At 42.7% G+C, this 24,087-nt stretch overlaps 1 protein-coding gene across 1 annotated transcript in view; it reads right to left on the bottom strand.

Annotated features, from left to right (window-relative positions):
- Sema5a (semaphorin 5A) overlaps window positions 1–24,087 on the bottom strand; it is a 313,257-nt gene that overhangs the window by 104,957 nt on the left and 184,213 nt on the right. The window contains exons 6-9 of the mRNA XM_042695214.1: window positions 16,849–16,947; window positions 14,997–15,210; window positions 5,705–5,990; window positions 1,064–1,199 (exon numbers count right to left, since the gene is read on the bottom strand). Of these exons, the coding sequence (XP_042551148.1) occupies window positions 1,064–1,199; window positions 5,705–5,990; window positions 14,997–15,210; window positions 16,849–16,947 (735 nt within the window). The remainder of the gene's footprint in view (window positions 1–1,063; window positions 1,200–5,704; window positions 5,991–14,996; window positions 15,211–16,848; window positions 16,948–24,087) is intronic.

Here is a 24,087-nt window from a genome sequence, read left to right as displayed (position 1 = left end):
CAGTTTGTTGTTGATTCATATGTAAAGCATCTAGCACAAGCATCAGAACTTGAGGGTTCTGAAAATTATCACCACTGCACCAGTGGTGGGTATAGATGTGTTGGCAGCAAAGAAGGCTTGTAGGGAAGGAGACTGCTTTTATAGATTCTATTTTTGTGTCCTACCTAAATGCTGTATTCAGAGATCGGTCTTCAGGAAGTAATTAGTGTTAAATGTGGTCATAAGGTGGGTGCTCTAGTTCCCTGGAATGGTGACTTTATAAAGGAAGAAAAGAGAGCAGAGATATTTTATTTTTCCTTCCATGCATAGGAGGACACAATGACAAGGTGGTCATTACAAATAACCTGTTTAAATAACCTCACACATATTTCTTCCAGAACTGTGAGAGAATTATCAACTGTTTAAGAGCCACCCAAAGATTTTCCCTTTTGTTACAGCAGCCCAAGAAGATGTATACACTTGCTGACTCTTCAAATGTAAGTAGGTTCATCTTTGAGTCTCAGCTTCTTCTGGATGCTGAGACAAGGTGATTTTGAGTCCCTTACAGCTAGAACACTGGAATTTTGTCATCGGAGGGTGGATGACCCTCAGCTCTGCTTCAATTCTCCATCTGCCACAACTGCATTCTGCCCTCCCTGCAGGAAGCCTTGCCATATCTACCAATTAGAACTCTAATTCTGTTTGTGCATCTCCAATGCTTTGTGCCCTTGGCCCTATTCTTTGGAAAATCATTCATTAGGGACCAGCAATCCTGGGAACATAGAATCTCATCATTAGTAGTCATTGAAGCCCAGATTCTTAGCCCACTGCAGAAGGCTGGCCTTTTTCAGTTCACCATCAGGCGTCACAACTCAACAAAAGGCCCTTTTTGGTCCAGGCGCCATAGTTGACAAAAGGACTGGTCTGTTTTCATCAGCCAAGTATATTGTAGGGCTGTGTTCAAGAGCCCAGGAGAACTGCAGCTGCACAATGCATGCACCCAGGTTTCAGTGTCTCAATCTCCAAAGAAAGCTTTAAATTCTGCATAGGGACTTTCCAGAATACCCTGATCCCCTGAGCTTACCTGGAAGTTGGGGTTGGGATTGGGATAAGGCAGCCAGGCCGAGCGCGAGTTCTCCTGGTACTTGAAGGGCCCATTGAAGGCCTGAGAGATGGCACTCAGGTTGAAGACACACACAGCAGAGGCAGCGATGCTGTTCCTGGAGGATGAGGAAGAGAAAGGAAGAGGTGGATGAGAGAGCCCAGCAGAGACCTCCACCGTCCACCCATCAGCCACTCTGCTGGGCACCTTCAAGATGCCTCAAACCCACAGCCCCTTAAACATCCTAAGAAATAGGGTCAGAGCACTGAATGGGCCTTTCCTGTGATTGCTTTGTGAAGAAGAACATATTTTGGTATTAAAACAAGGAGAGTCAACAGATCTGATACTGGTAATCTACCAGGGGGATTGATTTCAGCTACTGAACTGGGGGAAACAAGAAGTTTTGAAGATCTGTGTGTTAAATTCTGGAAGGAAAAGACTTTCTCCTCCGAGGGAGAGAGCGTCTGTATCAGTCTTACATGGATCCCAGGTGCATTTACTTATTCAGTGGCTTTAGCTGGCAGCAGTCATTTTCTTTTAAATCTCCAGAGATTTGTGTTTATTTGTCGTTCCTCACAAGATAATCAGCTCAAAGATTTTTGCAAGGAGTGCCTGTCAGACTGTTTATATATTTTTGTAAAACGACAAATCCAAAGAATCAAGTAGGAAACAATTTTGACATTAGCACTGACATATAAAAATCTGAAGCTTTAATTTAGAATTCAAGTACTTCAGAAAGAGTCATAAATGGGAGGCGTTAGAAAGTCAGTGCCCTTTGACATGAATGGAAATTGGAAGCAAATATTGTGGGTTAAATTTGCATTTTTAAGCTTCGTTGTGGATCTCACAGGGAAAAGGAGAAATTGAAAGGAGTATGTATATAATTTTCATATTAATATTCTAACTGGTACTATGTCTACTTACATCATGTTTTTCCTATATCAAAAGGGAAATTGCAAATTCCAGAACTATGGTATTTTGTTCATCTGACAATAAGTAGTTGCAAGATACTACACTACAGACTGTCCTCTTTCTTACTAAGGTCAGAAAAACTTACAGAAAGCAAAAATGAGGCAGACTTGGTGAGGGCAAGCCACCTGGCCACAGTCTGGGGACATTCATTCACATGAGTCCTGACCGGCTCCAAAGACCAAGACTTGCATTCTTTGTGAGAGGTAAAGGGGAGGAGAGAACATCTCTAGGCCAGCCCTGGAGGGCAGAGATAGGTTTATCTTGGCACCAACAAGGACCAATGTGAGCCCAGTGGCACCAGTGCAGGAGAGAGGTAGGCTCTACACATAGACTTTCATACTAGTGTCCTATTTCAATACATTGGTAAAGAAGAACACAAGTACAGGGAGACAACAGCCTTTGGACATGTAACTACACTTCAGTAACAACAAGAAACCAACAGTGCTGGATCAAGAACAGCCAGACACAGAGTTAAGATTCTCCCCAGTGGCCACTCTCTCTGGCTAAATACAGTGGCATGCGTGTGGGGGTCTTCTTCTAAGGACCTGGCAGGGACAATCTAATTGTTCCCCAAAGAGGCTACAGATCTAAGGTTCTGACTTTCCAGATGAGCAAACAAATGCACAGAGAAGGTGCTGAGCCCAGTCACAGGCTATCTGAGGTGAAGCAGGATTTGAACTTGTCTTACCTCATGCTCTTGACAGTCTCGCCATGACGCTTGTTGATTAAAGAAGAACCTAACTCCCTTCCTATCAGAACCACTCCATTCACATGGCTCTGAATCAGCCACTTGAGGCTCTGCTCTAGTCCAGAGAGTCCCATGGATGTTCCAGTAGCTGCAGCTTCCTCCCTGGTGTGTGGGGACCGCTACCTACTCCTGGTGAGTGGGGATGCAGCCATTCTCTGTTGCTGCCTAGTCCAAGCTTAACTTGCCCTAAGAGGGCCAGGGAGGAAGGGCATGCCTGATGCGCGTATCCCTCCCTTTCTCTGTCCCTCCTCCACCTCTGGGGATGGACCCACATGCTGGAAGGATGCAGCCATCGTTTCCCCCGGCTCCCTACATGCAGAGGAAGTCACTCCAACTCCAGGCTACTTTGCCCTTTTGCTTAAAGCTGAGGGCAGTATCTGTAAGCTCAAATGAGCTTACATTTGTAAGCTAATGAGGTACTTCCATCAGTACCAAGATGGCTTCAAATAACAATCAAGTGATCACGTTCCTTCATTTAGTTGTTTAACTTGTCTCTAACCAGGGTAGAGGGAAAAAGTTTCAAGAAATCTATTTAGTGAGCCAAGCAACAGAGGAAATGAACATTTGCTTCTACTTGAAGTTGACTTGAAGCCAGCTTAGAAAAGGTGCTCCTATTGGTATGTATATGTGGTGTGTGTGTGAGAGAGAGGGGGAGAAAGAGTTTTTATTTAATTCTTGCACTATTTATTCTCCTTAAGAAAGATGAACAATCAAAAAATTTTCCTCAGCAACCGTCACTCCAACTTTACAATCTAGATAGCTATCTACAAATACTAAAACATGCTGTTGCCATATATTTTATCTGTATACATCTATAGTGGTGAGACAATATTTTTTAGATATTCAAAAAACTTTAAAAACATCCATCACAGTAGCACATTATGTCCTGCAGCCCAATCACAGCCTAAGGGGGAGAGAAAAATCACATAGGCACAAGGATAGAGTGGACCGAAAAGCTCCTTTTCCCTCCATCCTTCTAATGCTAGAAACACTTAACCAAATATAGAAGCAAACTGAAACTCCAAATCACAATGATTCAGAGATACGAAATTACTGCTTTCTTTAATCTTATCTTCTTTCAGGTTAAAGCAAGTTTGATCAGGAATTCGACCATTTATGGAGAGAATAAAAACCAAGATTGGAAAAGGAGGAGAGGAGAGATGTATTGTGGAATTAAGAGATGATGGGTCAGAAATGTCTTCCCAAGACCTAGGCAGAATAAGTGCTGAAAAGAAGAGGAGCGATGTGATTTTATCTGTCAGCAAATAAGCTATGTTTTGGGTGACTTCTGGCATAGGGTGCATCTGCAACACTGAAGAGGTATCGAAGATTGTCTGAACCTCTCTCACCACGGTCTGAATGGACTATTCACCATCTTGGAATGGTCTGGACATGGCACTTACAGAACTTTTAAAACTGGTGTTTTTGTTGTTGGCATTTTTTTCTGCTCAGGGAACGGATAGCTGGGTAAGCCAAGCTCCCATTGTGTGGAAAATTGATGTCAACTGAGCAACAGAACATTCATCTTGTGCAGCCCACACTATTTCTTAAACAAGGTTATGGAAGAGAAAACTAACTTTAGAAACCATAAATTGATTTTTTTTTAAAGCAAATTCTCAAGGAGGAAAAATGACCTCTGATGTTGAAAAGCAGAGGACAGGGACTGTGGAGTGGACTTCGCTTCCTTGCGTCTTCTCAGCATGAAGCTGGTGGCAAGAATGTTCTCAACCGAGGAATTTGAACACTCCACAGAAATGGGACATGCTCAATGGGCCAGAAAGACAAGGAAGAAAGAGGCAGGGACTGCAGGACTGCACTGTAGGCTTCTGAAGCAAGACATGAAAAAGTAAACTAAATAAAAATGTGTGGGTAGTGCCACAGGGTTACTTACTGTCTTGTTCACCCAGGGCTACAATTTCCAAGGACCAGTACAGCCATCAATGGTAAAGCTGGGATAATCCCGGGGAAGGCAGCACTCCTGGCCACCTACCTAATTGATCCACATTTCTTACACATCTAGAATAGATCCTTTACATTAGACACAAATGGTTGACTTTTGCCTGAGTTGTTGGGCCTCTGGATTGGAATCAGAACCCCATGGTAGGGTGAGAAGCAGCATAACTGATGTGTAAGGAAGCGTCCCCAGAGCCTACGGGTGCTCGAGAAGAGGCAGTTGTCCTCACTGAGTTGCCGTAGCACCCGCCACAGATGGGAAATCAATGCAGGGTCGGCAGAGATTCTATTCATCTAAGAGAAGATGAGCGCTCAGGGAACTTCAGCAACACTGCCCAGTCCAAATCCCGTCTGCCCTGATGTTAGGAATATTATCCCAAAGGAAAAAAAAATACACTATAATGTTTTCAAAAACACTTTGTAAGTAAAGTTGTCATTTAAGAAAATATACGACCAAGTTAGCTGTCTTCCAGAACATGGTTTAAAGTACAGTTCTGGGAAAACTCGAATGTGCCATTCACATAAAAGCAGAGGTTCAGGCAAGCATTATGTTATCTGAAGATCAGGCTTTGCAGACAATGGTGCCTTCATTGTACACAAATGCACGATGTATTTACAGAAAAGAAAAGACGTCTAATACATGCCAGTATCTTAGGAAGTGCCTAGAACCCATTCACAAATCAGGAAGAAGTAATTTGTAATAGAACCATTTGATAATATGCTTACTCGAAGATTTCAATAAGCTTTATCTTCCTAATGCCATTTTCACCAAGCGCCTATCTTTTTCTAATATTTAATTCATACAGAAACGTCTCTGTTTATTATTTTTTGGCTGTGGGCCCAGAAAAGTAAGCACGAGCTCCTCTGAAGCAATGTTCAGAGGTCAACGAGCCAAAGACTCATTCAGAATGAGTAACGGGACGGGAAAGGCATTCTTTCTAGCTACGCACACATTGGTAGTGAAGATGCCGTAGATCAGATCCAACTCGGGCAGGAAGAAGGTGCTCTGCAGTTCGTTGTAGTAGAAGGGCACCTCTCCAGGCCGGGAGCAGTTCAGGCGGGCCTTCATGAATGTGGTCCAGGTGTCTTCCAGCAGGAACCGGCCTCCAATGTCGTTCTTGCAGACGCGGGCAGCTCTGGAGAACACGGTCTTCCCACAGTCATGCTCCACAGCATTTTCTCGGAAAAAGAAGTAGGTGAAATTTCCGATATCATAAGAGGACACGAAGTTTGGCTCTGGAAAGAACAGGAAAAGAAGAAGAGAAAAAAAAATCTCATCATCAGAATGGTATCATTGATCATGCTTGCCTAGCATTTCTTCCAAAGAGACGCAGTTTGGTTTAGATATCATCGTCTCTTACAAGGACACATGAGAGGCCCCCAAAGAGGCTTAACCATCTGCTCTGCTCCGAAACCCAGAGTCATGTACAAGTTGTAAACGACGAGAAATCCAACAATGTTATTCCATATCCAAGAATCCTGTGATAAATCAGCATAAAACATAACATGACACTACAACCACAGCAGCCAAGGTTCACAGATCAAATTGCAACGACTTATATAACTTTATTTGGAAACTCTTGCACAAACTACAGAAACAGAGGGAAAAACAATACTTTAAAAGATGAGGGCTGGGAAGGTAGCTCAGTGATAGAGTGTTTGCCTTCCATGCATGAGGCCCTGGGTTTGATTCCTCAGCACCACATAAACAGAAAAAACCACAAGTGGCGCTGTGGCTCAAGTGGTAGAGTGCTAGCCTTGAGATGAAGAGATGAGGGACAGCACCCAGGCCCAGAGTTCAGGCCCCGTGACTGGAAAAAACAAAAACAAAAAAGATGAAACATATCATGCATTTTATTTTAACATGGTTCATGGATTTTAGTAAGAATTTAAAATAGTTTTCCTCAGTGACAACATAGTGAAAAACTCAGCCTGTAAGGCAAGTGCCTTGAATTAGCTTGATCATTCCATGTCGCTACAGTGACCATGTAATTATGAGAATCGAGCATTATTTTCTTATTTCTGGGTTTCTGGGGAAATATATTGAGAGGCAGAAGAGTATTGAAATAGATCACTGCCATGAAGTTTTCTGGTCTCATAACTGGCTGAGTCCCGAAATTTAGAAATGATAAACCTATAGCAGCACCTTTATTTAACCATCAAACTCATTAGGAATTAGGAAATATAGATTATCAATTGAATTTTAAACATATCATTTGATGTTTTTTTTCCAAACTTCATTTTTGAGTCCCTTGATGATATAACCTTTGGGCACATGACCTAATATTTATGTTTAAAAACTCTAATAAGACTAAATTTGATTCTTATCCCTTTCTCTAAAGGCATCAAAGTCATCTAACAAGTACCTTCATTTTATGGTACAGTTGGGATAATTATACAACTTTTCATGTTCAAAATTAATGGAAAGATACAAAAATAGTTCTATCTATGGACACATTTCCAGAGATAATTACTATATGAGAGCAATTCACCAGTACATTGCTCATGTACATATGTGACTTGTTCTCAGACCACATAAGGACATCAAGTAACAGACAATTTCATCAAACATAGTCTTAGATTATTAACACATGAACCTGAAATAGGTACTTAAGTGAACAAAACAATACAAAAAAGAAAAAAAAAAGAACAATTCCTGGCTGGACATGGTGGTAGTTGAGTTTAACCTGAGTTACTCTGAAGATGGAATCAGGAAGACCAGCAAGGAAAAGGGTAGCAAATGAATGTCAAAAACAAAACACAGAGGACTTGGGGTGTGCTCCAGTGATAGAGCTTAGCTCATCAGAAGTCCTACATTCAATCTCCAGAACTGGAAAAGAAAAAAAAAACAACTTAACTATGGTAAAATGTGTACGTTGTATATTAGATGTATTTGCTGTTCCCGCTATCCTTAGGTCTTTGAAGAAAGCACAGAAGTACAGTGAGTGATATCTGAAACTTGGGCATCCAGGTCATTTACAAAATTAGGATAGTTTAAAATCTATGCTTACTTTGAATCTCTCAAGGAGAATAACGGGCAGAAATAGAACCCTAACGCAAACACAAGGAACAACAACAAAACTATACTCATGTTATACACAAAACACCTACTTGGATGTTTAGTTCTAAAGAGAAGGCTAAGCCATTTCAAAATGAGTGCTGTATCCTAGCTCATATAACTAGATTATAGTTTGAACATCATACTAGAAACAAATAAAAAAAAAAACATCATCACCATCATCACCATCAACAGCAGCAGCAAATATCTGAACATAAATATGCGCAGGCTAGACTCTGGATATTAGCGCATGTCCATAAAGTATGAGGCAGTTTCTGCTGAGATTTCTAAAGTACCACGGCAAATTGTCCCTCCGGTTAATACTCTGGGGACTAGCAGCATGAAAGCTGAATGCTAAAGAGCTCTAGTATGTAAGGACGCTTGAGCAGGACAGTGAAACTAAGGTAAAAAGAATTGTCAAGTACATCACAAAACACACAAAGGTTCAAGGATTCTTACTGGCAAGCCAAGTCTGTACTGCAATAATGGGAGGTCGGTCATGAGACTATTGTTCTAAGCTGTCCATGGTGCTTACTAAACTCACACACAAAACCAAGAGCAGCCAGTGCCATATGATTCTTCCCATTGTTTCATAGCTGAGGACAGGCAATCCCTGAGGCTCTATGCAGTGACAAACAGGAATGGCTAGAGGATGTCCTGACCTAGACTTTCTTACTCCGAGACCATGCACACGGCTGTCACACTGCACTGAAAAGGAAACAAAGCATTACCCTATTACTACTGAAAAATAAGACTGAATTGTCTAGACACTGCTCTTGGGTGGAGAATCATGGCCTTTCCTTGAGAGTGGAAAGCAGGTATACTCAGGCACCTGTGGAGGGTTTTAGAACCAGGAAGAAGAGAAGATAATTGGAGAAAGGAAACATTCACAGCAATGAAACAAAGAATGAGACAGAAAGAAGAAAAGGCTGGAGAGATTTAGAAAAAATCAAGAACTTAATAACTAAGAGCGTTTTGAGAAGTGTGTGGGTAACTCCAGGGCTTGTGCTTCAAACCTCCCCCTATCAACTTGGCCTGCCATCAATTGACCTTTAGGAAATATTTATGACCACTGTCCACTCTGCGGAACTGTCTCTGGGGCAGAATCTTCAAAGAACGGGAACAGTGAAGCGTGAGAAGCTGTTTGGCCTGTGGCTTCCATCTTGAACACACAGTTTCCACCAGCTCTTCCAACTTCTGAACCCACCTTGGAGGTGGCTGTGTCCATTTCAGATAGAAATGCTTACACACCGGTGTTCCCTGAGCAGGATAGATTGCTCCGAAATTCACCGTGCAGCAGAGACTGTGCTGGTAAGGGAACTAAACTGCATTTGGAAACCTCTTGCTCCCCCACAGTGATCCATTAGCATGATGATGGTCCCTGCCTGTGTGACCTGCTGTTAAACCTGAAGTTCTATTTCTTGGAAAGCAGAGTCTCTTAGACTTGAGCCAGCATCTTGTTTCTTTTCAAAGACAGTACAAAAGCAGGAATGACTGTTAAAGAGACAGTCAAGGATCTCCGGTATTTACAGATATAAATCTGGAGGAAGAGGATGTTAGATTCTCAGCAGGCAAGACAGGAAATACTTATTGTTTTCTTTCCCTTATTTAAGTTCTGCCTCTTGTTAAAATGCAATTCACTCCAAACTACAATCTGTCACTCCTCAACAAACGGAACAAGCTATAAATCAGGCATTGCTTTCTTGTCTACAGTGGATCTGAGTATATGAAAGATAGATCTGAGCCATCTTTCAGATGTTTTTGGCATTTGTTACAAACAAATGAAAAGTCTGCTGCTAACTACTTCAGAAAAAAAGCCAAGAGTGATGCTACATCAGCTAATATATAAATATATGAACGAAGAGGCTGTTTTTTCCCCTCATGTTTGAGCTCAGTGTTCTACAGAATTTTTCAGATGAATAAGAAGAATGATACATCAAGACACAGGCAGTGACTATGTCTGCATTTACATCACGATTGCCATGTGGATGGCAGAACTGCACTCCATGGAAACTCACAGAGTACGTGAGGGAAGTCTTCCACTCTATACGAATTAGCACAGCAATGGGAAGCTGCACTGGGTACAAATGGTTCACACTCTGCACACTGACCAAATCATAGGCAGGCTCTTGATAAGGAAATAGTCCATGAGAACAGAGAGGAAAACATGAAAGAAACCCCATTCCCAACACTACAAAAAACCACACCAAACTCTACAAAAAATTCCAATTAATAAAAAGAAACCTCTGAATTTGAAACGCCACGTAGCAACTGGCTGGCCAAGAAGCTGGTAAGACTGGATGGGGAGCCCACGTGTGGAGCAGTTCTGCACAGCCTGACCCAAGCCAAGGCACTGATGCCACACATCCAAGACAACCACGTGACAGATGAGCACGGTGAAGACCCGTTTACAAGGCTGCAAGCAGCTCGAACTGACACACAATAAGATCACAATCAATGGTAGCTGTTATTATTTCATGATTTCTCTCCAATGTTCCATTGAATAATAAACAATGACCAAACACAGGTACATTATGCTTAAAACTGACCAGAATTTATGGAGCATGAACACAACCATGCTAAGTTTGCAAAACAGAAAACTGTCACACAAAATGACATAGAGCCAAGGGAGAGGACTTCTGTTGCTGCATTTTTTGGTGTCAGACATCATAAAAACATTTCTATACCCCTCACAAATTGCCAACCCTCTTTCATAGTGTGCATTCATTTCCATGGTCGCAGCCCTGAAGGAGCTTTCAAAGCAAGTCTAATTTCATTTGGGTTTTAGTAAGACTGCCTAGATTTACTTACGTACTTCTATGTGGTTTGAAAACCAATGGTGGACTAAAAGCCTTTTGCTTCAATTTTTAACTGAAGCAGATAACACATAGACAGACAGACAGACAGACAGACAGACAGACAGACAGACAGACAGACAGACAGACAGACAGACAGATAGATAGATAGATAGATAGACAGATAGATAGATAGATAGATACACAGACAGGACATATAGAGGATATATAGGTAATCAGTAGATATACATGTTTGTATGTCTGTGTTGGCCTGTATGGACCACATACATGCAGTTGAAGTACATGTATACATGGCTCAATACCTCCACCTACTGGCTGCATGTACTTTTAAATAAACAGTTTCTGTTTCCTACATGAAATATTACTGTGAGGATCAAAGGGAATGTGTGTCAGAAGCCAAGTACTTGAATGGGAATCCTGAAGATACACATCAGTCTTTATTAACAACTGTATCACTACATGAATTAGCAAAGGCACACTGGCAGATTGTTCACAGTTCCCCCTTTTTTTTTTGGCCAGTCCTGGGGCTCGACTGAACTCAGGGCCTGGGCACTGTTTCCTGAGCTGCTACTGCTCAAGGCTAGCCCTCTACCACTCTGCCACAGCTCTACTTCAGCTTTTTCTTTTTTTTGAAGCTGATTGGACATAAGAGTCTACCAGACATTACTACCTGGGTTGGCTTTGAACTGGGATCCTCAGATCTCAGCCTCCTGAGTATCTAAGATTATAGGTGTGAGCCACCAACACTGGGCTGTATTTACCTTTAGAAAATGGACTCACTACCTACTCCATATGTCAAATTAGAGTCCTTCATACCACTTGGTCAATTTGGGACCAACCATGGAATACAAACTCCCTACAGATTAACCTTTAGTACCAGGCAAGGCACAGCTTGGACACCACGAGTTTACTGACCAGTTCCTGTATCCTGGACACTGGGTAATCCTTGACTGGGCCTGGTGGACACTCCTTGAAAGAAAATGTGAGGAGACAAACAAGACAACACTTTCTTTCCACTGTGGTGGAGCATACTTCTAAGCCCAAATATGAAGGCGGCGAGGATGAGAATGGCCATCTGAGGTGAGTTCACATGAAGGGAAACAATGTTGGGGAGAATCTATCTGGAAAACACCAACTGGGCACCGTGGGACCCACCTGCAAGCCATTACATGAGAGGCAGAAATAGAAGGATCATGGTCTGAGGTCTGTTAGGACAGATGAAAAGCACGAGACCGTACCTGAACAAATTGAACTAAAGCTAAACAGGCTGGGAGCATGGCTTAAGGGGAAGAGTACTTGCCTAGGTAGCTCAAGGCCCTAAATTTAATCCTTAGTACCGCCAGTTAATTAATTAATCTATTATCTAAGTGATATGCAAAAGCACACTAGGGGCTTGCTCATGTGCTTGTTCTTGCCAGGCTAGCCCCAAGTCCTGCTTTCAATCCCCAGTATCTCTCTGTCTCTTTCTGCTTCTCTTGCACATAAGAAAAGTGAAAAACAACAGAAAAGGAGAAAGAGAGAAGAGAATGGGGAGGGAAGGATGCAGAAGACATCTGCTGAGGGTCTCTGGGCCTAGGAGAGGACTTGGGGTAACAACGTAGAAAGGAGGAAGAGCAGAGACTAGCAGGCTTAGCTCAGTGCAAAGCCACCCTGAGCTCCGTTCTGGTGGCTACTGCACTACGCGGCTCTTCCCTCACAGAATAAGCCCATGAGATGGTGCGGGGGACTGCAAGGTGAGTCCTGTGAGGTGGAATTGGGGGCTGGGAGGGGGAGTACAAGTGGCAGTTGCAAGGAGGAAGGACTGGACAGAGGACCATCCAGTGCAGACAAGCTGGGATGTGAGTAGGGACTGAATCTCTCAGGTCCAGAACATGTGCCCGGTCTAGGCTCAGCAGGGACAGCAGCAGAGTTTACACAGTGGCCAATGGTCAGAGGCCAGACTCTATCGTGGATGGAGAATCAACTAGAAAAACGAAGAGGGCAACCAGTACTGGAAAACGGTATCATGTGTGCCAGGGCAGAGGAGGGGGGATGATAGAGAGCCCCGCAGGAGCAAGACTCCAGAGCCGCAGGCCAGCAGCTCTGCTCTCAGCCCTGGGGGTGAAGCCTGGCCTGTGCAGCCAGGGAAGGGGGTCGGGCATTCTCCTGAGGAATGCAGGCTGATTGGTGCCTTGTACAACTGGCTGACAGGAAGGGCGGTACTGAGCCAAACTCAAATTAATTATACCTGTTTGAAGTTACCAGATAGGACATTTCACAAGAATCTGTTGCAGTAATGCAAAATATTAATGTTTTTGGTACAGCAACAAGAGCATGCCCATTGTGGTCATTAAACACTGGACTGTGTTTCCTCCTGTCCTCATGATACCCCCCGACTCAGAATGTTACTTGAATGTCAACCCAGGCCCAGTCTCAGGAGTCCCAGAGGCACGGAGAAGCCAGCAGTCCATTCTTCTAACTCATGATAATGGCCTGAACAGTTATTTACAGGACATTCTTAAAGCAGGTGATGGTGCTCCTGATTGTGTTTTACTTTGTGTTTGTCAATTCTAATTACAAAGCCTTTGGCCAGTAGCGAGGGGGAAAATCTTTGTGGATTTTTAACTCGGCACTCTGGCCAGGAGTAATCAATAGTAAGTAGAAAGAACAACTCTAAGCTCCACAGGTGAAAGGTTTAGGGCCATAAGGGGAGTTCCACAGACAGTCAGCCAAACCATTATGACAGAAAGGATGCTAAAGGGAAGAATGCAGGCAGGGGCTCAGGGTGGGAAAACCATTCACATTGCCCTTGGGAACAGTAGAGCTCCCATTCAACACTCACTAGAGGAACTGAATGATGAGGACAATTGCTTTTAGGCAAATTTGTGTGTGTGTGTGTGTGTGTGTGTGTGTGTGCGCGCGCACGCTTCTAACGGCAAACTGCCACATTCTGATTTATTGTATTACTTGGAAAAATATAAATTCACAAAGATAATTATGCTTAAATAATAAATTAGTCAAAAGTGGTAGGCCTGAACAGCAAGGGAACATCTCTGTATAAATATGCTGACGCATTGTCTATGCCTAGTGCATAGACAATGACCCTGTGTGTGTGTGTGTGTGTGTGTGTGTGTGTGTGTGTGTGTGTGTGTGTGTGTGTTTGGACAATGCCAACCTCTACTTGTAGACTGGTACCATCCCTTCGTTGCTTAATGGGCAGTTAATTGAACTCTGATCTAGAACTGAAGGATACCTGCTGAGAGTTTCTATTTTCTGAAAAGCAACTAGAGTGAACCAGGTACCAAAAGCTCAAAGCCATAATCCTAGCTACTCAGGAGGCTGAGATCTGAGGATTGTGGTTCAAAGTGAGCCGGGGCAAGACTATTTTCTTTTTTTGGGGGTCCGGTCGTGGGGCTTGAACTCTGGGCCTGGGCGCTGTCCCTCAGCTCTTCAGCTCAAGGCTAGCGCTCTACCACTTGAGCCACAGCGCCACTTCAGGCTTTTTTCTTTTTGTTTATGTGGTGCTAAGGAATCGAACCCAGGGCCTCATGCATGCAAGACAAGTGCTCTACCACTGGGCCACCTTCTCAGCCCCTGGGCAAGACTATTACCTCCAATTAATCACCAAAAAAAGGTGGAAGTGGAGCTGTGGCTAAAGTGGTAGAAAAAAGAGGAAAAAAACAAAAGGCCCAAGGACCGTGCTCATGGTCTAAGTTAAGTCCTCGGGGCAGAGTGTGTGTGTGTGTGTGTGTGTGTGTGTGTGTGTGTGTGTGTAAAACACACACAAGAAAGAAACAAGAATCTAGAGTAGATACAGGAAGTGAGCCCTACTTCTGCAGGGTACTGCCACATCTAGAGACAACCTAAAATTTCACCAAAGATCCTGGCCTTCTTGTTTTTCCAGGATATTCTAATTCTAACAGATTGTAGATGGAAGAGAAAGAAATGACAAGATGTGGGCCTTTATTAACTCTTAAGGTATTAGACTAAGCCCTGAAGGTGGCTAACCCACACTGTTAGCCTTGTAAGTACACTAATATTTCTGATTCCTTCGCAAACTATTTGGCGTTGCCTGTAGTCCAAGACAGTCTTTAACACGCTGTCTAAAAAAGCTTGAAATGACAGTAAATAACTTAATATTGGTGAGTGGTCCTAGCAATATCAACTCCATTATGATGTTCGACAATGTTGAGAATGTCATGTCTGACTTCCAGAAAGACATGTGAAGCTCTTCCAATCGTTGGTAGCCAACAGGTTGCATTTTGCTTTATTTAGTAACTTGAAGAAACCTTTTCTTTTTCCTGCAGAAAATGTATGTTTATATATACACACCAAATAGCCAGATGTCCCAAGGACCTGAGGTGAAGCTTGCGGGGCCGCAAGGCTTACCATTGAGCCACTTGGAGTTGTACTGTGCGGTGCGGAGCGGAGGCAGAGCGCCCAGGCTTCGGTAAATGGCGGGATCACGACCAGGGAAGTCCATGGCGGTAGCAGCATAGAGCTCCCCACTGGCTGTGAGCAGGGCGGTGGAGTTGTGCTGGGGACTGTAGGGACAGCGGGCCATGCCGCTGATCTGATCATGGATCTCGGTCAGATTACTCAACTGTGGATACAGAGAAAAGGGAAAACAATTATCTCCAGAAAAAGCCCCTCCAATGGTCTCATTGGTTTCATATCCCACAATTCCAAGCAAAAGGTTCAGAGCAAGCTCTCTTGAGCTCATGAGAGATGACAAACTTCTGTTCTCTGACTGCATGAAAACAGCTTGCTGTAGTTATAGATAGAAAATTTATCAGTCACTCTGTCTGCTTTAGAGGTACTGAACCTTATGCTGTCAATACTCACGAAATTCAAAGTGAGATTATTGCATATATGGCATCGATTTAAAATGCATGAGTGGTGCCTACATTCCAACTCCATAAAGAATCCAGCTTCACTATTTATAGGTATATAAGTCACGATGAAAAACTAGGTATAATTTTATCAACGTAAGTGAATCAAAAAGTTATAAATACTTCTAAATACTGCTTCGGTGTCAATACAAGGGATATGCAGCACACTGTGTTCCCTATTTCCTCTTCTCTTGTCAGTCTTAAGAAAGCACCTAGGTACTAGGAGCATCGTGAATGAATCCTGCTCCCACATGTTGGTTTCAAGCCAGTCCCTGAATGAGCGCATTTCTTTGGGTGTAGGGGAATCCTGTCACGAATCAATTTGTTTCTTGACCCCAAACTGAATGAATAACTAGTTCAGAAGATTCAGGAAGGAGGAGACAGGTACGCTGCTGACCTGGCTATTGGGTATATAGTCCTTGGGAAATTCCTAATCACTTCTTAGCTTACATTTTCCTTTTGTAAAACAGGGCCCCAAAGAGTAACAACCTCATGGGGTAGATGTTGAAGAGGAGACTGATGACGGGAACTTAGAACAGGGTGTGGAATCCAGTAATTTTCTGTGAACATCCCCTTTGCCCCCATTTACCATCTTCCTCCTACTCCTCGTTCAAAGACAAAAACTGAATGCTGATTTCAAAATAATGAAGATAAAACACACCAGATAATTTAAGATTTTCAAGAAAAGCTGTACTGCCAGGAAATTAGCATAATGGCATTTCCTCATTATATTCTCCAAGGAAAACTGGATTAATATTCAGAATTGGAGGATGGCATACATGTCTGATCACCCTGTCTTCCTTCTACATAGACACCTGTCAAAATTCCTCTGTCTATAACAACAGATTTTAGAAAAGAAAGAGGAATATTTATAAATTAGCTTGGCCCATGCATATGCTTACTTTATTTTTTGGCATAGTTCTTATCTAGTTTGCCAATTTTATTTTCTACCTTTGGATTGTGATTTTAGACCATTTTCATATTCAAATATGGCATGACTACAATAAAGTAGATTAATATTTAGGGTCACTGATGGGGAAAATGCTGATTGAAATAGTGAGAAACATAGTTAAGTATAATTACATAAGCTACAATTATTTCTGATTAGTTCTATCACCGATGAACTTGACTAGAAGTAAATCAAATATATATTCTTCAGTTTTTAAAGAGGTGTTTTTAAATGTCACTGACAAATGACTAGAAATGTCAAATATATATTATTCAGCTTTTTAAAAGCTATCTTTAAATTGCCAGGTTACTCCTTAGTGTGTGCAAAGGTGTGTAAAACGGGCTTTAATGCAATGTCTATCTTCTCCTGAAAGTTCTGGGATGCCACAACGGAGCCTTACCGAGCGGTTGGTGCAGACAGGTGTGAAGGCATTGGTCCCGCAGGTGAACAGCCGCTCACCCCCCACCAAAAGCACGCGGATATAGTTCTGACATTCCTCCTGAGAAAAACGAAAGGCACAGAAGCACATTAACAAGCCTGAGCCGGGGAGGGGTTGTGAGTAGAAATACAATTTTTGAGCTAATGAAGAAGCAAGCTTCTCAGATTCTGACCAAAAACTTTCTGTATCTACACACTTGTCCAAACATGAGCATATATAAAGGTAAATGTATATGCAATATAATAGTATAAAATAGAACTTCTTTTGAAGGATATGAGTTCATCCTGACTTACAGTACAGGCTTTAAATCTACCTGGACACACTTTAAGAAAAATAATTAAAGGAACCTATTAGAAGCTGTTCATGAGACAGGGCTCCAGAATAAACACCTGGATTTTCATAAAAATGTTCTAATGCCTCTTATATCAGGTCATTTGAAACTCTACAAATTGGCGTGAGTTTTTCTTTGTAGGTTTAACCCGAGTGTGTTACATCATGTAAATAAAAATATCACAATGAAACCCATTATTTTATACAATTTTTACTTGATAATTAACTATTATTTGTTATAGACAACACTTTTCCATAATGAATTGCTTTTTTCTTTTGTTCATTTGTGTTCCAGTACTAGGGGCTCAAGCTCAGGGCTTTGTTGCTATTGTTTGGCTTTTTTGCTAAAGGCTGATATGCTACCATTTGAGCCACACTTTCTCTTCTAGCTTTTTGCTGCTTAACTGGAGATAAGAATTTTATGGATTTTTTTTTTTTTGGTCAGGGCTGGCTTCAGATCTCAGACCCCTGAGTAACTAGGATAACATGTGTGAACCACCAGCTCAATTAATTCAATGCTAAAAACGAGACTAAATATATAGCAAATAATACTCTCTTTAACTCTTTGATTGACAACCAAAAACATAATTAATAAGGAAGGACAGATAGTTCAGAACATTTGGGGGAACCCCATGCAAAGGGATGACAAAAGGAATGCTTCTGTGGTTGCAAATTATTCAAATATGGCCATGGTGGTGATGTCTATGCAAAATCAACAGGCTTCCTTCAGTCAGTCAGCACTTACTGATTAGCCACACTGGTAAGCATGGTGCAAGAAGGTTAAATTTAAGAGAAAAAAAATAAAAAACAGAGCCAAACATTTCATACGAAGCTGTTCATATGCTATCATGAGGCACATGGAGCTATGACCCAGCTCCAAAAGTGAAGACAAGAGGAGCTGACACCTATGAGTCGACCTATGGATGGAGCTTAGCCAGCCTTCCTGGAAGAGGTGCTGATGGAGTGGAGGTAAGACGTCATGGAGCAAAGGACTGGAAAACATCCAGGCTGGGGCATGGCTCTCCCAGAGCACCGCACTGGGGATGCTCAGAAACATACTGGAGGAGCTGGGAAGCCAGCCCTGGGCTAGAGCTGGCCCAAGTGTGCAGCTGACTCTGCATGCTAAGAGAAGGGCTCCTGAGATGCTTTCACTACAGCAAAATTGGGAGTCACTCTCGTGTCTGTCATAGAAACAACACAACACAAAACAACAACAAAAACCACTTAGACACCAGTGTGAAAGGCGAGGTGTCATGGGGAGTCTGGAGCAACTAGGGCCATCGCTGAGCGCTTGTCTTCCGTACCTGGCCAGGTGTGGCAGAGTGAATGGACAGAGCCAGAATCCAGAATGTATGTGTGATGGGCTGGAATGCCATGTGGACTGGAATCACCCTCCCCCCGCCCCACATACATGTAGGCCAACACAAGTCTGCCCTTCAGTGTCACGGGAGCCTTGCTCTGACCAGGAAAACGGTTGACACATTAGAATTTGCTTTGCAAGCATGGAGAGAAATATCACGAGTGGCTATTTATCCTGATGCCATTGCTAACAATGATAACTACAAATTATCATTTGCTCCCTAAATGAGAAAAATCAGGAAGAGCTAAGTCACCTAGCAGAAGAAGTAAGAAATAATTTGAAACAGCAGATAGTAATTTGAGAGTCAACTTCTAGCCAAAAAAGGAGGATTTGTCTCTAATGTTTTCCTAACAAGGAAAAGGGCAGCAGGATTTCAAGGGGAGAATATAACCAAGGGCTTCAGTTCAGCACGCGGTTATTCTTTCCCAGGCTGAGGCGAACAGGAGCAGAAACCTCCATCTCGGATGCCAGAGAGGCCCAGGAGTTTGGGATGGGAAGACAACTTATGCCTGTCTGCAGGAGAGGCCTCCACAAAGGAAACTTCCAGAATGCAGGACTCAGTGCTGGGTGGACAAAATGAATGCCTCAGACACGCTAATGACACTATGATAAAGACAGTGAGGAAGGCAGGGTTTTGTTTGATTTTTGTTGCTCTTTTTACAATTCTTTAAAGAACAATGGAAAATGTAAAAAACAAAAAAAACTGTTTTTAAAATATAAAGAACAGATTACCACAAGGAATAAATATGGCACAGGCGGGTAAGCAACCATGGGCAGTGTGGTCTAAGAGAAAATCACCTGGTTTACAAAGGCCTGGCCTCAACGCTGAGTGCTTCAGACCTGCTGAAGAGAAAACAAGTAACCTCGTGAGCGAGGTAGCCAGTGTGTAAGTCAGCCAGTGTGTGCAGTGTGATCACCAGGATAGAGAGGTATGAGCTGAACAGAGTGAGGGGAAGTACAAGTGGTCTGAAAAAAATCAGAATAAAGGGAAATGACAGGGGGCCCAGAATTGTTACAGTTGGAACAAAGATAAGGGATCATGTTCCCATCATGGAGACCATGTGAGAAAACAGGGTCACTGCCCTAATCAGCCTGTCATAGCTGGTTATTGGTAAGGGAGAAAAAGAAGGAAGAAAATCAGGAAGGGAGGAAGGAAAATGGAGGTCATGTTGGAAATCAGGGCAATCAGACAAGGAAATTAGTCCAGAATCTTCCTAACTGTTGGGGGTGAACTCAGCTTTATGGAATCCAGAAGCGCCTTTCATGGATGAAGATTCATGAGGAAACAGGTAATGTTTTTAGCTGTATTTGGTTATCTCATGTTCTAATATAACCACACAGGGTAGCGACAGGCTTAGTTGTCATCCAGGAGGCCAGGTCAAGATGTACCCCTCCAGGTTCTTCAACAACCAGCTGTGGACTCAGGTGGCATTGGTATGTCTCTTATCATCCAGAACTGAACTCACTCCACTGTGTCTCAGGCCAGCCATGTCTTGCTGAGCACACTCCTTAGGAGAACCCTACTGTTTAGTTCACCCACTGCCTCATGTCAGTCCAGTTAACAGTTTGGATGGGAACTGAAATAATAATGTACTAAACAACAGTTTTTCTTAAAAAGACTGGGGCAAGATCAAGCAAAACAGAGAAGGGAGAAAGTGGAGGTACTTAGTTTTTATTTTATTTATTTGGATTTTTTGCCAGTCATGGGGCCTGAACTCTAGACCTGGGTTCTGTCCCTCAGCTCTTCAGCTCAAGGCTAGTGCTCTACCACTTTGAGCCACAACGCCACTTCTGGCTTTTTCGGCTTATGTGGTGCTGAGAAATCGAACCCAGGCCTCATGCATGCAAGACAAGCACTCTACACTGAGCCACCTTCCCAGCCCCGGTACTTAACTTTTTGAGCCCAAGACATAGCGAGGAACTGGAGGATCAAGATTAGGAAGGAATGAAAATGGCACAGCATAAGGCTGGGTAATTACGGCCTCCTCTGAGGTGATTCTAAGACTGGAACTCTCCAGCCCAAGACCCGGCAGCAAATGAACTTTGTGAATCTCAGGTACAACTCAGCCTTTTCTCAGGTTTTCTAAACTTGCTTAAAATACCACTTGGAATCACCACTTTGAAATGTAAGGTTAGTGTGTGCAGGAGTCCCTCTAGGGGATTCTTTTAAAGGTTTCCTTTATAAATGCGCATATTTAAATAACTGTGATTTCCTGTTTTTTTCGTCTAAGATCTTTTCTTTCTTCTGTTCAAATGCTGTCCCTTGAAAATGGGTTAAGAAGATTGAATGGATTCTGAAGTCACAGGACACATCTGCAAGGCACTGGTTGAGAGCCACAGATCCACAGTTCCACAGTTCCACCTGAACACGGACACAACCCTCGTGTGGCTGTGCCCCAGAGGAAGGCCAGCCTCTCCTGGCCTAGACAATTCGTATCTGAATCGATGTCTGAGGACGGTCCGTCACTCACCCATGTGGCTCTCGCACGGGAGGGGCCTCCAAACCCCACATCCAACAACACAGGCCCCAGCCCCAGAAGAGAAAAAAAATCAAAACACAACAAAACAAAACATATTCTAGATGCATTTTTCTTCACTAGTTCACTGGTTTTGCTCTCCTGCTTCTCATCTTGCTCCCTTCCCACAAACATCCCTGTCTGGCTACACAAGAATAACTTATACCCAGGGGAGACCTGCCCAGTGCACGCTACGTGGCACCGGCCTCTCCCCATCCATCAAGTCTAGGGAGGAGGGAAGAGGGCCGGAGGCTGGTGGATTTGTTAACCACACTGCTCCTAGTGTCCTTCTCTCCATGATGTATTTTCTTGGAGAGCATCTAAAGTGCTCAAGAAACACTATTCATAGGGATTGTGTGAACCTCTTAAAATCTACTGTGAATTAACCAGACTCTTGAATTCCAGAAAACTCAAAAATACCTTCCAGCCAGATATATGTAGCCATGTGTAAAATATGATTAAATGTGCACACAAAATACAGATGAAAACACAGTTGTCTCCAGGCATCTATGATGACTGGATCTTGGACGTGCCTACCCTCAGTATACCAAAATCTGAGGATACTCAAGTCCCTCATATAGATTCATAAGTTTGGGGTCAATGGGTCATGTCTGTCATACTAGCCACTCAGGAGATTGAGATCTGAGGATAATGGTTCAAAGCCAGCCCACACAGAAAAGATAGACTCTTATCTCCAATTAGCCAGCAAAAATCCAGAAGTGGAGCTATCACTCAAGTGTGAAGAGTGTCAGCATGGCGCAGGAAAGCTAATGGATAGAACCCAGGTCCTGAGTTCAATCCTGAAGTATTCCACAACATATTTGAAAATAAAAATAAAATGAATACACAATGTGCATCTAGGTAATATACATATTCTCATATATAGTCAATTATATTTAGATTACATAGCTAACATAATGCTATGCATTATCATTGTATTTTTAAATAATTTTATTATCTTTGAGTAGTTTTTAAAAGGGTGTTACAGTGTTTCAACATGTCAGTTTACGAGGACAATGCATCTTGACCAATGTCACTCCTTTCTTCATTCTTCCCCATTTCTCCTAACTGTATCTATCCTCAAAATTTCCTGGTTTCATTTTTACATACATACATACATTGAACAATACTTCTTGATCAGTACAGATGCAACATAGGCCTAACCAAATGGTCAGGATTGGTTGAACTGTGGAAGAGGTGTTCTAGGTGTGCATAAAATACTAGTATCTGACCTTAATGTTCTCCATTTTACATTAATGACATACTCAATCCAGGCATATACAATGCCCCACACATTGATTAATTCATAGCTTTCAGAAATAGTGACACCATGGTAAAAGGTGTGAGGATCTAGTCCTCTACTGCCAACCTCCCTAACTTGGGGTGTGGTGATGTGCTTTGATTAGTCACAAGATGTCTGCCTCATTTTTAACATTAGTTTGGCAACTCGGGAAACAGGACCACAGGATGCAGCAGGATGAACAATACACAGAGCTCTGGATTCCAATCAAAATTCTCCCACTGATGGGCAAAATAATTCTAGGAACTTAGTGTCAAAATTTCTAAAATGAGATCATGAGCAAGAACCTTTTGAAAACTGGAAAGTGTAATAAAAGCACAAAGCAGCCCTTTCATGCACTTAATAGTCAGTTGTGTCTCCTTTGTAACATTCTTAACTGTCTTGGTGGGAGGAATTCAGTCGAGACATAAGAATCCCAAAAGACAAGAAAACGCTTGTTAGATGGTAAGACAATAGAATCTTTGTGTCTAAAATAATATTTGTGTGAAATACAAATATCCGAGTTTGATTAGTACAATGCTATTTCAAAGCTAAATGTAAGAAATCTTAGTGTCATAACTGTGTGCATCCACAGAGTAGGTGTCAGCCACCCCGAGTTGCACATTTTATAAGTAAGTCAGAAGTGGTCCTTCACTCAAAATACCTTCTACCTTAGAATTTTATTTGAGGCCTGACTAAATAAAAATGGGATGTTTTCTTTAAATCTGACTCTCCAATTTATAATTTTACGTACTCTACTTGAGTAGAGACCTGACTCTACACTAGAGAAAAGAAGGAAGTTATCACCTTCACTGCACCAAGATCTTCAGCCAGCCGAAGAACATTTTTATCCTAGAAGCAGGTGTGTATAGATAGTTTCCACCCCCACCCCTCACCTCATTGCAGGAGCTGTGACCTCTTCCAGACACTGCCTGGCAATAAAATTCCATTGTGTGGTACAGAGCAGACAGCTTTTGGAGGGATAGGAAAGCAAGTCACTCAGTTATAATGGCTGGCTTTTTCCTCATTTTCGAGATGGCACATTTTGCATTATTCTATTTATTTCGGAGAGAAGGAAAACTTTGTATTTCAGTGTACATTCTCAGAAGACTATAACACAAGCAAATCCTCCTAAGATTATGACCACTAAGAAAAGCCTGAATTCCACTGCTCCAAAGAGACACTGAATGCAATCAAATGGACTGTGAAGATGCTATCTGATTTGGCTCCTAGGAACTGTCAGAACAGGGAAATTGAGATTGTCTAAATTCTAGCTGGCTGACAGGCAGGCAGGGGATTGTTTCTCCTTTTCTAGGGCAGTCTCGTTTCTTTCATTTCATTGTCCCTGGATCTGGGCTTGGATCCCTCATAGTGAAGTAAGGAGGTTGGGTCTGGCCTGCGCCCTATTGGCCTCTTGTCTGGGGGAAGGTGAAGCCACCCCTACCCTTCAGGTGATGAGCATGCCTGAATCCCTGGAGACACTTGGCAGACACTTGGCTGATAAGTGACCGAACCTGTCAGTCCAGTGCCTGGGACTGGGAGCTTCCTGTGACCCTGCCCCCTGACCTGACCCTATGCAGGGTTGGACTGGCCCAGGCGCCCTACATTTCTGCATTCTTGTCCTGTCTCTAGTCACTCCAGCTCTCCAGCGGAGCTGGATTGGTTTATTGGTTTTTGTTCTTTCTTTCCTCTCTGGCCAGTTTCTTAACTGTGTT

Source organism: Dipodomys spectabilis, unplaced genomic scaffold (genome assembly GCF_019054845.1).
Source record: "Dipodomys spectabilis isolate Male_0828 unplaced genomic scaffold, ASM1905484v1 ptg000179l, whole genome shotgun sequence".
NCBI classification, from domain to species: domain Eukaryota; kingdom Metazoa; phylum Chordata; class Mammalia; order Rodentia; family Heteromyidae; genus Dipodomys; species Dipodomys spectabilis.
Note: the sequence above shows the minus strand (reverse complement) of the source record. Positions and strands in the feature narration are given on the sequence as shown.